The following is a 12334-nucleotide window of genomic DNA, read 5'->3' on the forward strand; positions in this document are numbered from 1 at the left end:
CTGTAGATTCCGGGGCTACAGGGACTGTGGGCTTATCCTACTCACAATTTCCCTCAATACATATCAAATTTATCATATAAATGTTAAATTAATAAATGATATCATTACATAGGGGGAGGAGTACAGGCCTGTGCTTTGGTGTAGAAGACACAGCCTACGAGGTGTTGAGGACTATAGCAAGGCTGGGGTGGCCACAGAGCAGATGGCTGTGGTACTCCAGACATGCAAGCAGATGGCTGGATGAGAGGAACATCAGAGAGAGAGTGTGCATCAGCGCTAAGAACTTGAGCGTCAGCTAGGGGCTGAGTGCTCAGGGCTGGCTAAGTGAGTTGGGAAGAGAAAGGAAGGAAGACAGCTAGATTGCAGTTAAAGGAAGAAACATGGCCCTGGGGAAGAGGACATGCACCTCGAAGCCCTGGGAGGTTCAGGGTCACAGAAAACAGGCAGCTTTGGCAGGGAGGGGGTGGAGCACTTGAGGTCCAGAAGAAAAGCTCAAAGTCTGAGCCAGGTTGGCCAGGGGCAGAAGGACCCCAGCGCAGGGTTGCTCAGCACCAGGTCAGTCCAATCCCCCAGGGAGCAGGACACAGGGCTGGACTCTGCCTCCAAAAAAGAGTGTCTTGGTGACAAGGCAGGTGTGAGCACACACACGGGCAGCTCTTCCTCTCTGTCCTCATCGAGTGTGGGGTTGGTGAGCACAGTTTGGGACACAGGTAAAGAAGAACCAGCTCTTGTAAGTACTTAGGTCTTTGTTACCACTGTGGCTTCTGTTCCTAGGCACCCACTGGAGACAGGTCCCCGGCCACCTTCTGTCCATACAGAGTGACCTCAGGCTCAGGACACATGGGGCTGGACACAGCTGGCCCTGGAGCCAACTTTCCACATCCCTTCTTGCCAAACCCTGCTCCACTGCTCACTACTTGAACAGAGCCCAATGAATTGAGGATGAGCTGTGGGACAAGGAGAGATTTACCCAATTTGCCTAAGTGACTGAGAAGAGGTGGACCATCACCCCCAACCCGGCACAGATTTAAGCTCCTTTTAGCTTTAGGCACAGGCAGGGTTACTCAGGAAATGACTGATAAACGCAGTGGCTGGTAACCTATGGACTTGGTACGTCTGGGCACTAAATCAACCTCATGTTTGAGCCTAAATGACTGATGGGGCTGTGTGCCCAGGGAGGGGCCGGCTTCCTCTAGGGAAGGACAGAGGCTGCAGGCTTTCGGGCAGAGCTTTCTTTGAACCATAAGCACAGCAACACCCAGGACCTGCCCACTTTAGATCTTCTGCCCGACTGACCAAGGAAGGAGGAGCCTGTGTGCACAGGCCCTGGAGCTCACAGAGGGAAAGGTTGCTAGGTGTTTCCTCCAAAAGCTTGCATTTGCAGGAGTCCTGGAGCTGAGGCTGCAGTGAACTTAGGCCTCAGCTGAGCAGTCTGGGTGCAGAGGGAGGGGCGTCCTGGTCAGGCAAGTCACAGTGGCTTCTGTGCATCCCAAAGCTCAGGCAAACGGCTCTGTGGACCACACTGGCAGCGGTGGTTTGGGCCTTTGCGGGGCCTGTGCTCAGAAGCACCAGCCACCCACCACCACCAGCCACTTCCCGTGCCCCAGCCCTTGGTCAGCTTTGGGCTCCTGACTCCCAGAGAGAACCTGAAGGTAAGAGAGTGGTGGAAGAGGAATGCTGTGCTTAACTTGTCTGTGTGTCTTAGTCTGCCATCGTGCAGGTGTTACTGTGCAGGTAGATTTACTCCAACAGAAAGGATCCTAAGGAACTGGAAAAGAATGTGCAGATGCATATAGTCAATAGACAGCAGCCTGACTCTGCTGGACCTGAAATCAGTCAGGAGCCTCCAAAAGCTCCCACACCCCCATGCCCTCTTTCCACTCTGATATTTTCCCCAAAGCCCTCTCCCTCTCCTCCCAGGACCAGCTTGACCTGTCTAGCTGTGACTGTCCCTTTGGCTCCAAGGGCCCTCCCTTGTTCCCAGCCTCTTACCACAGCCCATACTGGGCCTATAAACAGGACCTACCCAAGCCACTGCTCCAGGGCTGGTTGCGTAATTACTGGACAGTGGAGTAAAGGATAGGAAGTATATGCACAAGCTGCTGTAGGACTCCACGGGAGGAGTGATTACTTCTGTCCATGGAGCCAGGGACAGGGATGGCTTCATCAAAAAGACCACAGCTGACCTGTCCTGAGAAGACACAAAGCTTCTGGCTGGCTGCTCAGGGCCAGCTGCTTATCTGTGTCCCCAACCCCCTGCTAGGGACATGTGCTGATGAGGCCATTCCTCAGGTATGGTGAGAAGGACTGGCAGCCTGGGCTCCACTGCCCACCCAAGCTTCAGTCAGTGCCAGCACAACAGTGTAGACCTCCAGCACAATGGCATGGCAGGGCATTAAGCCCTGGACAGGTGACCCCACCATCCTGTGACTCCGGCTACCGGCAGGGGCAGGTTCTGAAGCTCCTTTGCTCACTGCCCTACAAACCCCGAGCACTAGGCACCCTTCCAATGGGGCAATGTCCCGATATGGCATCAGCATTGAAAATTCACACATCGAACCCACATAAGGTTATGTGTGCCAGCCACACTGGTAGGGAGCTCCATACTGTAGTGTGTCAGCTGACCCCTGGTAACCTGGGGCTGTCTGGGTGCTGGGGCTCTGTGCTGCTGCCTGGCCTGAGGGAGAGGATCAGACCACACATCAAAGCCCAAGAAAAGGTCACATTCATCACACAGTTGCTCCCAAATGTAGAGCTGAAACTCCTCACTCAAATAGAGATGGGAACTGCCTGACTAAGCTAACACTCCTGGACTCACACAGCCCAGTACATGACACCTGCTGGAATTGGCCAACTGGCAACTGGGTGACTCTCAAATCTTAGTCTCTCAGTCAGAACTCTAGACTCACCCTACACCTCCCAGCAGGCCCTGCAACATCCCAGAGGCCGCTCAGACTCAGACCCAGGCAAGAATTGCCCTCCTCCAGCCTGCCCCCCCACCCCGCCACACGCCAGCCTAACTCTGGATTCTATTCCCTCACACTAGATCAGTAAGCACTGTTGGTTCTAACCCTAAGATCCCTGGAACCCACTTGCTTCTGGGTCCCCACAGCCGCACCCATCTGAGCACCACCACCACCCTCCTTGCTGTGCTGCTCCCCCTGGAGCTCCATCCAGAGAGGAGAGGAACAATTTAGAGAAACTGAAATCATTGCATGGTGGGACAGTACTGTGGAAAATGACATAACACTTCCTCAAAAAAGCCAAATACTTGATCAAGCAATTCTGTGTCTGGGTGCACAGCCAAGAGAACGAAAAACAAGAGCTCAAAGAAGTATATGTGCACCATGTTCACAGCAGGATCATTCACAACAACCAAAGGTGGCAGTGACCCCAACATCCAAGGGTGAACACACAGCAAAGTAAGAGACAGCACAGGCAGGTGGGGAATAGATTCGGCTTTAAGAAGGAAGGAGGCCCTATAATGTGCCACACGTAGTTGAGCCTCATGGACATCAAGCTAAGGGAGACAAGTCATTCACAGAGGGACAGACAGAGTCAGCTTCACAGATATGGAGGCTCAGTGGCAGCCAGGGCAGGCTGGGTAAGCTCCTCAGTGTTTTCTGGATGCAGAGTTTCCATTCAGAAAGATAGGAACCTCTAGAGATAGGCAGTAGTGGAGGCTGCACACGACATGCATATAATCAATGCTACCACACTGTACACCTAGAACTGGGCACAATGGTCAATTTTGTGTTTATCAGAAAGTCTGTTCTGTTCTGTTCCCCTAGGATCCTGCACCCCAGGACATGATGGCTGAGGCCACAGGGTCAAGGAAGCCACTGGTGGAGGTGGCAGGTGTACCACTGCAGGCTGCCATGGTAGACAACTGGAGCCAGATCCAGAACTTTGAGGCCAAGCCAGACGATCTCCTCATCTGTACCTACCCCAAGTCAGGTGCTGAGGGAGGGCAACCCCAAAGGGCTCCATGCCCTGCCTAGGACAGGGTGCACAGGCACCTGGGACCCAGGTTCTGGGCCCAGGAGACAGTGCTGGGGCCACCCCATGCCTGATCTGTACTGCTTTGGGTGGGCAGGAGCTTGGTTTCTGTGGCTCCACTCCCCACACAGGCTCGAGGTCCCTCCAACATGGCATTCCTCTGTCCTGGCTATTGGGGTGCTAGTCGTGATGTCCCTCAGTCATGGCTAGTGGAGTCCTGGCCAGAGGAGTGGTGGTAGCCACACCCATCTCTGCTTCCATCCTTCACTCCACATGCTTCAGGGCCAGCTATCTGAGGTCTCTGCTTCTCTCCTCTTCTGGCCCTCAGGGACAACGTGGATTCAGGAAATCGTGGACATGATTCAGCAGGACGGGGATGAGGTGAAGTGTCAGCGGGCCATCATTCAGCACCGCCACCCATTCATTGAGTGGGCACGGCCACCCCAGCCCTCAGGTAAGAGCCCCTACTGGCCTGGTTCCCCTTCTCTGTCTCTCTGGGCTCCTCCTTACTCTCTTCTCCCATCCCTAGCTCTCTCCTCTCTGTTCTCCCCTCACCTCCTCTGTTTCTATGGTCACAAGTTTCCTTTTCCTTTCCCCTTTTTTCATATTAGCTAAGTTATCTGCCAAGAGTGACGCAAGGAACAAGGTGCATGCCAGGGTCAGATTCTGCCCTTCTGTTCTCTGAAGCTCCCTCTGGTCACTTGTCAGTGGGGATTCACAGGAAGGGGGAACCTGCCTGGGGCCCTGGCAACATCTCCCCACACCCCACAAAGTCAGGTGCCAGAGGGAGCCTTGTAATCCATGTGCACAGTACATACTGCTCACTAGAGAAGGCCTTTTCAGGAAAAGCCTGACCTGGAAGTTTTTCTTCATACATTAAAAAAAATTAAAAAGAAAACTGGAGGCAAAAGAAGCTGCTTCAGGAACCTGATGGCTTCACAAAGTGCTTTGTAGAATGAGGGTGGGGAGATGGCCCTGCTGGAACCAGCAGCCAAGGAAGCAAGTGCTGAGGGCAGACCCGGGACCTGTGCCACAGAAACTCAGGAACACAGTGCCTGGAACCCAGTGGGGCACAGGGCCTGACGAGGACACACATTCACCATGCAGGCAGCCCGAGGGGAGCACCTGTGTGAACAAAGGGCCAAGTTTGAGCAGGGGTCGAGCTGGGCACTGAGGACAGAGATAGAGGAGGAACAGTTGGCAGCCTCCTGAGGAATATGGGCATTGATGCCCTTCAGAGTGGCCTGCAGCTTTCCTTTGTGTATATAGTCCAGCGGTCCTACTTACAGAAAATGAACACCAGGACTCAAACTGGCATCTGCACACCTGTGTTCATCACTCAGCACACCAGACACTGGGAAGCACTGTGTCCATTGACAGCTGAAAGGAGAAAGGAAATGTGGGTCTATGCACAGTGGAATAGCATTCAGCCTCAGAGGAGGGGATTCTGACACAGGTTACAGCACATCGGATGCCGAAGACACTGCTTCATGGCATAAGTCATCAGATGAACAGGGACACCTGTGTGCATCCACTCGTAGGAGACCCTGAGTGGCCAAGGGCACAGTGAGAGACCTGACTGGGAGGAGGACCGGGAATCAGGTCTGGTGGACATGGAGTTTCTGTTTGGGAAGAGGACAAAGTTCAGAGGCAGGTGGTGCTGATGGTTACACAACAACCTGAATTCGCTGATGCTACTCAAATGTGGTCGAGATGGGGCTCGGCTGTAACTCAGAGGTAGGTCTGTGCTTAGTATACTCGAAGCCCTGGGTTCAACCCACAGTGCAGCAAATAACTTATCATTATTACTGGGGATTCCCAGGACATGAAGCACAATCGAGATGCTCAAAGTGATGACTGTGCACACATCTTGATGAGGTGCAGAGCTGTGCACACAGGGACCCCCATGGTCTCCAGCAGAAGGGTCTTGGGTCAGATCTCTAAGGCCCAGCTGTGCACTTCCAGGGGCAGGCGCTGAAGGCCTCGTCCTCCTCTTCCTCCTCTTTCTCAGGATCTGGAAAACAGGCCCTGTTCCTCTGGTGCGAGAGGACAGCCAACCCCATGGCACTGGCAGGAGAGGGCCTGGCCCTTCACGGGTCTCGGGGCCCCTGGATCACAGGACAGGAGAGCTGGTCACCTGCGACCTCAGTGCCCGCCAGCTAGGTGGGAAGCGGTAGAGAGAGGCTTCTACGCATAACTTCTTGCTGCACATGGAGAATTAAATGCTATGTTCATATTCTCAGGCTTTAGAAATACCCTCCTCCGCGTGGCCAAGCTCCCTGACCTTCAGGCAGAGGGGTCTTTTACCATGAGTCAGTGTCCAGGTTCAAGTGCTTCCCAACCTCTCCCTCCCGACCCTGAGCTCAGTCCCAGGCTCTATCCGCGCCAGCGCCGCTCACTGGCGCCACCTTCCGGCTGCTGGTGATTCCTGCAGCATAGAGCAGACTGGTGGAGGCCCAGGCTGTTTCTCTGCCTTTTGTAGTAGACAAGCACCACAACCAAACAGAGCAAGTGTCTCATGAGGGTTTTAAATGAGAGTAGAAATCGTGACTCCTGCACCTCTAGGGATGGGAGGAGGATCGTACAGGCAGTGGCATGTGGCTCTACTCTGGCAGCCAGGGTAGCAGAAAGTTTGTGCTTTAGACCAGCTCTGCCCCAGCCCAGCTGCTGCTGGACCATCTTCGGTCCACCTCACCCTGAGGCTGATGTAAGTTAACCTGGGCTCTGTCCCCTCACGCCACATGACTCTACCAAAGTGAGAACATTGTCAACCGCCCACTGTGAAACTCCAAGTCAGGGGAGCCGAGATAGACAGGTGGTAGGACTTTACGGACTGAACCTGGAACCCAGGCCCACAGGGCATGGCAGATGCCAAGGTGTCCCTGGAATTGTCTCGCAGGTGTGGACAAAGCCAACGCCATGCCCTCCCCACGGACGTTAAGGACACACCTGTCCACCGTGCTGCTGCCGCCTTCTTTCTGGGAAAAGCACTGCAAGGTAGGAAGGTAGCTTGTGGGAGGGAGGGCGTGGGCCTGGAGCAGGGTGAGTGTACTCATGGGGGAGGACATGGGGTGACCACTCCCCAGGTGGTGACCACAACTGGAGCAACCTGGGAGGTGTTAGGTGGGTGGCAGCTGCAGGCCAAGGAGGCTCATGGAGTGGACAGAGGGAGCCGGCAGTTGGTATGGCCACCAGCCCTGGGCCCCCTGTTTTACTCTGGGACTCACTCGACTCCTCCCACAGCCAGCACCCAGTCTGCTGTCATACACAGCCACAGGCTGTTCCGTGGCAGGGCCAGGCCTATGGATGGTCAGCCAAGGAGCCCAGGGAGTGCGGCCCAAACTCGTAGCCATGAAGCTCTCCTCCTTTTCCGGAAAACAAGACAAGGTGTTGGGAGGCTCACTCATGCCCAGGTGGCCATTTTGAGTGGATGACAGGTCACCACTCCTACAAGAAGGGTTTGCTTCTGGCATAGAGGTAGTCAGGAGCCAGGCTGGCTGACTGTGAGTTAGTAAGACCAGGGTGGAAACAGCAGAATTGGCAGAGAGGCAGGGCAGCTAACAAGAGGAGATCACAAAGCCATGTATCCCTGCCAGTCCTGGACACCCTTTGAAGCCCTGTGAGGGTCTACCTGTCACATCTCTCAGCCATTTTCTTCTCACCCCAAGTTCCTTTATGTAGCTCGGAATGCCAAGGACTGCATGGTTTCCTACTACCATTTCCAGAGGATGAACAATGTACTCCCCGACCCTGGCACCTGGGAAGAGTATTTTGAAACCTTTGTCAATGGAAAAGGTAAAAGAAAGCACTCCACAGCCTGTGTTCTCATTCCAAGAGGCCAAGTCTAGGGTACCATGTGTGACATCTCATTCCCTGGCTGTCAAGCGCCTCCTCAGTCAGTGCCACTACCATCTGGGACCAGGTGAGGCAGCAGTCACCTTCCACGGTGACCCATGCCCCTCAGCAAACACCCCCTTCTGGGCCACTGGGTGCAGAACCCCTAGTGACCCCATAGCAGGGTGCCAAGGATGGCACATAACCAACACAAAGCCACTTTGGGTGGTGAGTTGGGAAGAGAACCAAGGCTGTCCCAATCCACAAGACCCTCTGGATCAGCAGGTCTGGACCCCAGGACACACCTGATCCAGAATTTGCCTCCCCTCACCCCCATGCCCTCCAGACTACGGGCTTTGGTGCCATCTCAGTGCGGCCTCTTCTCCCCTGTGTCTTGCAGTGGCCTGGGGCTCCTGGTTTGATCATGTGAGAGGATGGTGGGACATGAGGGACAGATACCAGGTTCTCTTCCTCTTCTACGAGGACATAAAGAGGGTGAGTACTGTGCTTCTGAGCTGTTTTGGAGCCTACTTCTGGGGGGACTGGAGGGATTAAATGGTGTCTTTTTGAAATTCTTCCATTCCAAACCAACACTACCCTCATCCCAGAACCCCAAGCAGGAAATCCAGAAGGTGATGCAGTTCATGGGAAAGAACTTGGGAGAAGCAGTCCTAGATAAAATTGTCCAGGAGACGTCCTTCGAGAAAATGAAAGAGAATCCCATGACAAATCGTTCCACTGTTCCCAAATCTCTCATGGACCTATCCATTTCCTCCTTCATGAGAAAAGGTTTGTGGGGCCTCTGTCAAATCTCAGCTTGTCTAGGGACAGTGCCAACACGAAGCTGAGCCTCATTCACGCAAGGCGCATCCCTCTCCTCAGAGCCTGTTTCTAACATGGCTGGGGATTGACAGTGCTTCAGAGGAGAGTGAGACACACAGCAAAGGAAGTGCAGGAACCAGCCTTGGTCCAGACCTCACTGGGACTCCAGCAGAGGTCTGGGGCCTCAGGGAGAGGGTGTGGCTCTTCACTCTAAAGCCACTTTCAAGGCTCCACTACCATCCACCCCCACACTGCCTGCTTTGCTGTCCACTGCCTGGCTGTCTGCCAGCACTAGAGCTTCCACTGCCTCAGTTTCTGCTCCTGACTTGGCCTTGACCACTGCACACACCTGCCACACATCACAATTTTCAACTACAGTTAATGCGTCTCTTAATGGGTCTTAGTTTCAATTCCCAAAAGAGGAATTCCAATTGGCCTGGGCTCATATTTTTTAAGAATAAACTATCATTTTTATTTAAGAAGAAGCAGCCACCAACAGCCATCTTCCCCCTGCTGTGTAGATTCACAACCCTCACTTTCTAACGCTCCTGGGCTGTGGTTTGTGTGAGGCTGAAGGACAGCTTCCCCTCCTCCTCCAGTTTCCCCCTCAGGCATGGATTTGTTTCCTCTCACTTTCTGATCTCCAGCAGCATCCCATACTCCTGCAGCAAATCAGAGCATCCTGCCACCTCTCTCTTTGGAGATTAGGTGATGATGGCTTGGCTTGCAGCCCCACTTCCGGCCCACACAGGCCCACTTTGCTTTGCTTTGGCTTTTTTTTCTAAAATTTTTATTAGTCTGTGTTTGCAGTACATAGTGATTACATTCCTAGTGGGCGTTGGTACATGTAAATAACACATCTTCGGGCTGGGGATTTAGCTCAGTGATTTCGCTGCCTGCCTCGCAGGTGCAAGGACCCAAGTTCGATCCCCAGTACCAAAAAAAAAAAATAATAATAACACATCTTCATTCTTCTTAGGCCCCTTCCTTCCTCTCCTCTCCTTTCCCTGCCCTCCATCTCTTCCGTATACCTCCACTCTCCCTGGGCTCACACAGACACAGAGACGTCCAGCCCATAGTGCACACTTGTTCCCTGAAATACAAAGCATAGTTGTGTTACACACTTCTGTGTGCCAAGACATAAGCCCTCCCTCTGGGCATGAAAACCTGTGTTCTACCAAGGTGGATTTGTCTTCATTCCCCAGCTCTCCTCTGATGACAGACATCAGTTCTTGCTGCTCTCCATGTTCATCATTATGAATAATGCTGCCCTGAACATTTTGTGCATAGATTCTTCTTTCCTAATGCTTTTATTTCTATTGCCTAATTTTCCAGAAGGGGCATTAGTGGGACAAAGAGTATTTCCACACCTAAAATTATTTCAATTACTGCTTGGTGAAAAATTCTATCTAATTTGAATGGTTTCTCGATAATTTTCACAGAGATGTAATCTACATACAAAAATGTACAGATCTTAAGTGTACAGTTCAACAAATTCTGATCATACAGCCATACCTCCAGCACTCAACCACGCAACATTCTCATCTCCCCAGAAAGCTTCCCCTCATGCCCCCTTCTGCTGGGTTCTCTACCTGTTGAGACCACCACTGTCTGACTCCATCACTGCACACTGATTTGGCCTGTTTGTGGGTATGTCATGTCAGAGGTCTCTGGTCACCATAATGTCCTAGATCCCTCCATGTGGCTGAGTGTCCGTAGTCCATCCATTGTCATATCTGCATAGGGCCCAATGTGCCACTGTACCACAGGCGGGGCCAGACCATGCCAAATCCTTGCCCCATCATGTCCATTGTGCAGGGAGCCCCTGGCCTCCTGCTCAGAGCCCCTTGGGCTGCTCCTCAGGGCAGAGAGCTGCAGGTGGGCTGTCGTCCACTGAAGGGGACCTGGTGTGGCCAGCTGTAGACAGGCAAGGCCCCCGAGAGCACTCACAGCTTGAGTCAGGCCACCCACTGTCAATCAGAGAGTGACATTCCTGCCTGGGCTTCCATCTTCTAGGAACTGTGGGGGACTGGAAAAATCACTTCACTGTGGCCCAGAATGAGAAGTTTGAAGAAATCTACAGGAAAAAGATGGATGGCACTTCTATCCGCTTCTGCCTGGAGCTCTGAGCAGGTCTCAAAGGCACTCAAGCGCTGGCCTCGTCCTCAGCCAGAAGAAGCTCTGAGAGTGCATGGCACATATAGGTGAGCCTGTGTCAACCGCTGTGAGATCACTACCAGTGTGTCATGGCTTCATTCTGAAGGACCATGTCGAACACCGGTTTCTCCACTATTCTTTCCAAAGTAAGAAATAAAACAAACCTCGGACCACATGTCCTGTGAGATAGGAGCCCGGTAACTCTCAGTCCAGCACAAGTACCAACACATGGCTCTCAGCTTCTCCAGGCCTTGGCAGTGGCCACATCATCACTCTCTGGTTGGCATAGGCTGCCATCCAGCCAGGAAACCATGGTCCCTCATGCCCTCTGCCAGGTATAATGTGAGACCTGGCACAGGGCAGAGTCAGTATAGACAACCAGCAGCCACTGCTGGTCACACTGCTGAAGCTCTGCCTGTGGCTCCCTGATGTCCTCCAGTCTCAAGCCCCATGGTGTCAGTGGCAGCAGCAGTGGTCCAGACACTCGGGTCCCTGCTGGACCTGTCCATACAGCAGCACTGTCAGGTACGAGGCTGTCCATTCAGCATCACTGTCAGGTATGCCCCTCCTGTTCTGGGGAGCTGGCAGGCCTGGGGTGGGAGGTGGTTACACAGGTGACCACCCTCAGTATCAGTACAGCTCAGGAGAAATAGGCTCTACATCCAGCATCAAGCCATCATCCTCCCTCACAAGCAGGCAGCTGCACTGAGGTGAGGTCTGGGTCAGGTATCCCCTGCCACAAGTGCCACAAGCAGCACTCTGGACCTGCTGCTCCCACCACAGCACCAGACACAGCTCTGCTGTCACAGAGAGACCCCTCAGCCACCTGCATGCTGCTGATCTCCCACTGTGCCTGAGGGGCCCAGAGACTGCGCTGGCTGTCAACATCCCTGCTTCTCAAATGCATCCCACCAGGGTCACTGTCCCTGTGGCTCTTTCTTCATCAGCACGGAGTGTGGGCACAGGAAGGAGATGCTGTCAGGATGCAGGACCCCTCAGACCTTGCCACCCTGACCTCCAGGGTGCTGGGTCCCCCTGCACAGATGTGTGGCAGCCACTCTACTGTGTCCTGTGACAAGCATCATCCTCATCAGTCTGCATGACACCATCCATGTGTGGGACCGGTGACACCAGCAAGGACTCCCACACAAAGCAGGCTTTTGAGTCCCCTGAAAGCAGAGTGGCAACATGCAGTGCGGTATGCATCGAGTTGAGGATGACAGGTCCTCTTCTGTGGTGGTGGGTTTGCCCTGCAGCAGCAACACCAAGTGCCACCTGACTGACCTCACCGTCCTTCTCCAAGTCCCACCTGGGTTTGTCTCTGGCCACCAGGGCTACTGAAGACACAGTGGCCAGATCATGAATGCCCAGCCCACTCCAACTCTTTGCTGGTCTCTCTAGGCTCCGTGCATCCCTCTGGCACCTGTGCAACCTGGCTCACTCCCCCTGGGACAAGCAGGCCCCCCAACACCTGTTTGGATTTCCTCAGTCTTGTCTTCAAGACCTGGCCTCTGAGTCAGAA

At 53.6% G+C, this 12334-nt stretch overlaps 1 protein-coding gene across 4 annotated transcripts; it reads left to right on the forward strand.

The window, feature by feature from the left end:
• The first annotated feature begins 552 nt into the window (after positions 1–552).
• On the forward strand, positions 553–10987 carry LOC101724519 (sulfotransferase 1C2). Of its 4 annotated transcripts, none has more exons than XM_004844502.4 (8): positions 555–730; positions 3792–3957; positions 4328–4453; positions 6899–6996; positions 7668–7794; positions 8234–8328; positions 8442–8622; positions 10672–10987. In XM_004844502.4, the coding sequence occupies exons 2-8, from the start codon at positions 3810–3812 to the stop codon at positions 10782–10784; spliced, it is 888 nt and encodes a 295-aa protein (XP_004844559.1). In that variant the 5' UTR covers positions 555–730; positions 3792–3809; the 3' UTR covers positions 10785–10987. The 4 variants fall into 4 exon arrangements, with proteins under 4 accessions (XP_087060332.1, XP_004844559.1, XP_004844560.1 ...); XM_004844501.4 differs by lacking the exon at positions 555–730 and adding an exon at positions 1320–1652; XM_087204206.1 differs by lacking the exon at positions 8442–8622 and having other exon boundaries at positions 553–730.
• The last annotated feature ends 1347 nt before the right edge of the window (positions 10988–12334 follow it).

The sequence above is a fragment of the Heterocephalus glaber genome, unplaced genomic scaffold (assembly GCF_053883595.1).
Source record: "Heterocephalus glaber isolate CG9 unplaced genomic scaffold, H.glaber_assembly_v1.0 deba00000470, whole genome shotgun sequence".
Taxonomy (NCBI): domain Eukaryota; kingdom Metazoa; phylum Chordata; class Mammalia; order Rodentia; family Bathyergidae; genus Heterocephalus; species Heterocephalus glaber.

What these genes read in the sequence shown, in the direction of transcription:
- LOC101724519 (XM_004844502.4), top strand. Translation starts at nt 3,810, where the DNA reads ATGATGGCTGAGGCCACAGGGTCAAGGAAGCCACTGGTGGAGGTGGCA. An exon ending in CTGTACCTACCCCAAGTCAG is followed by an intron (nt 3,958 to 4,327) that starts GTGCTGAGGGAG and finishes TCTGGCCCTCAG; the next exon opens with GGACAACGTGGATTCAGGAA. An exon ending in TCTGGGAAAAGCACTGCAAG is followed by an intron (nt 6,997 to 7,667) that starts GTAGGAAGGTAG and finishes TCTCACCCCAAG; the next exon opens with TTCCTTTATGTAGCTCGGAA.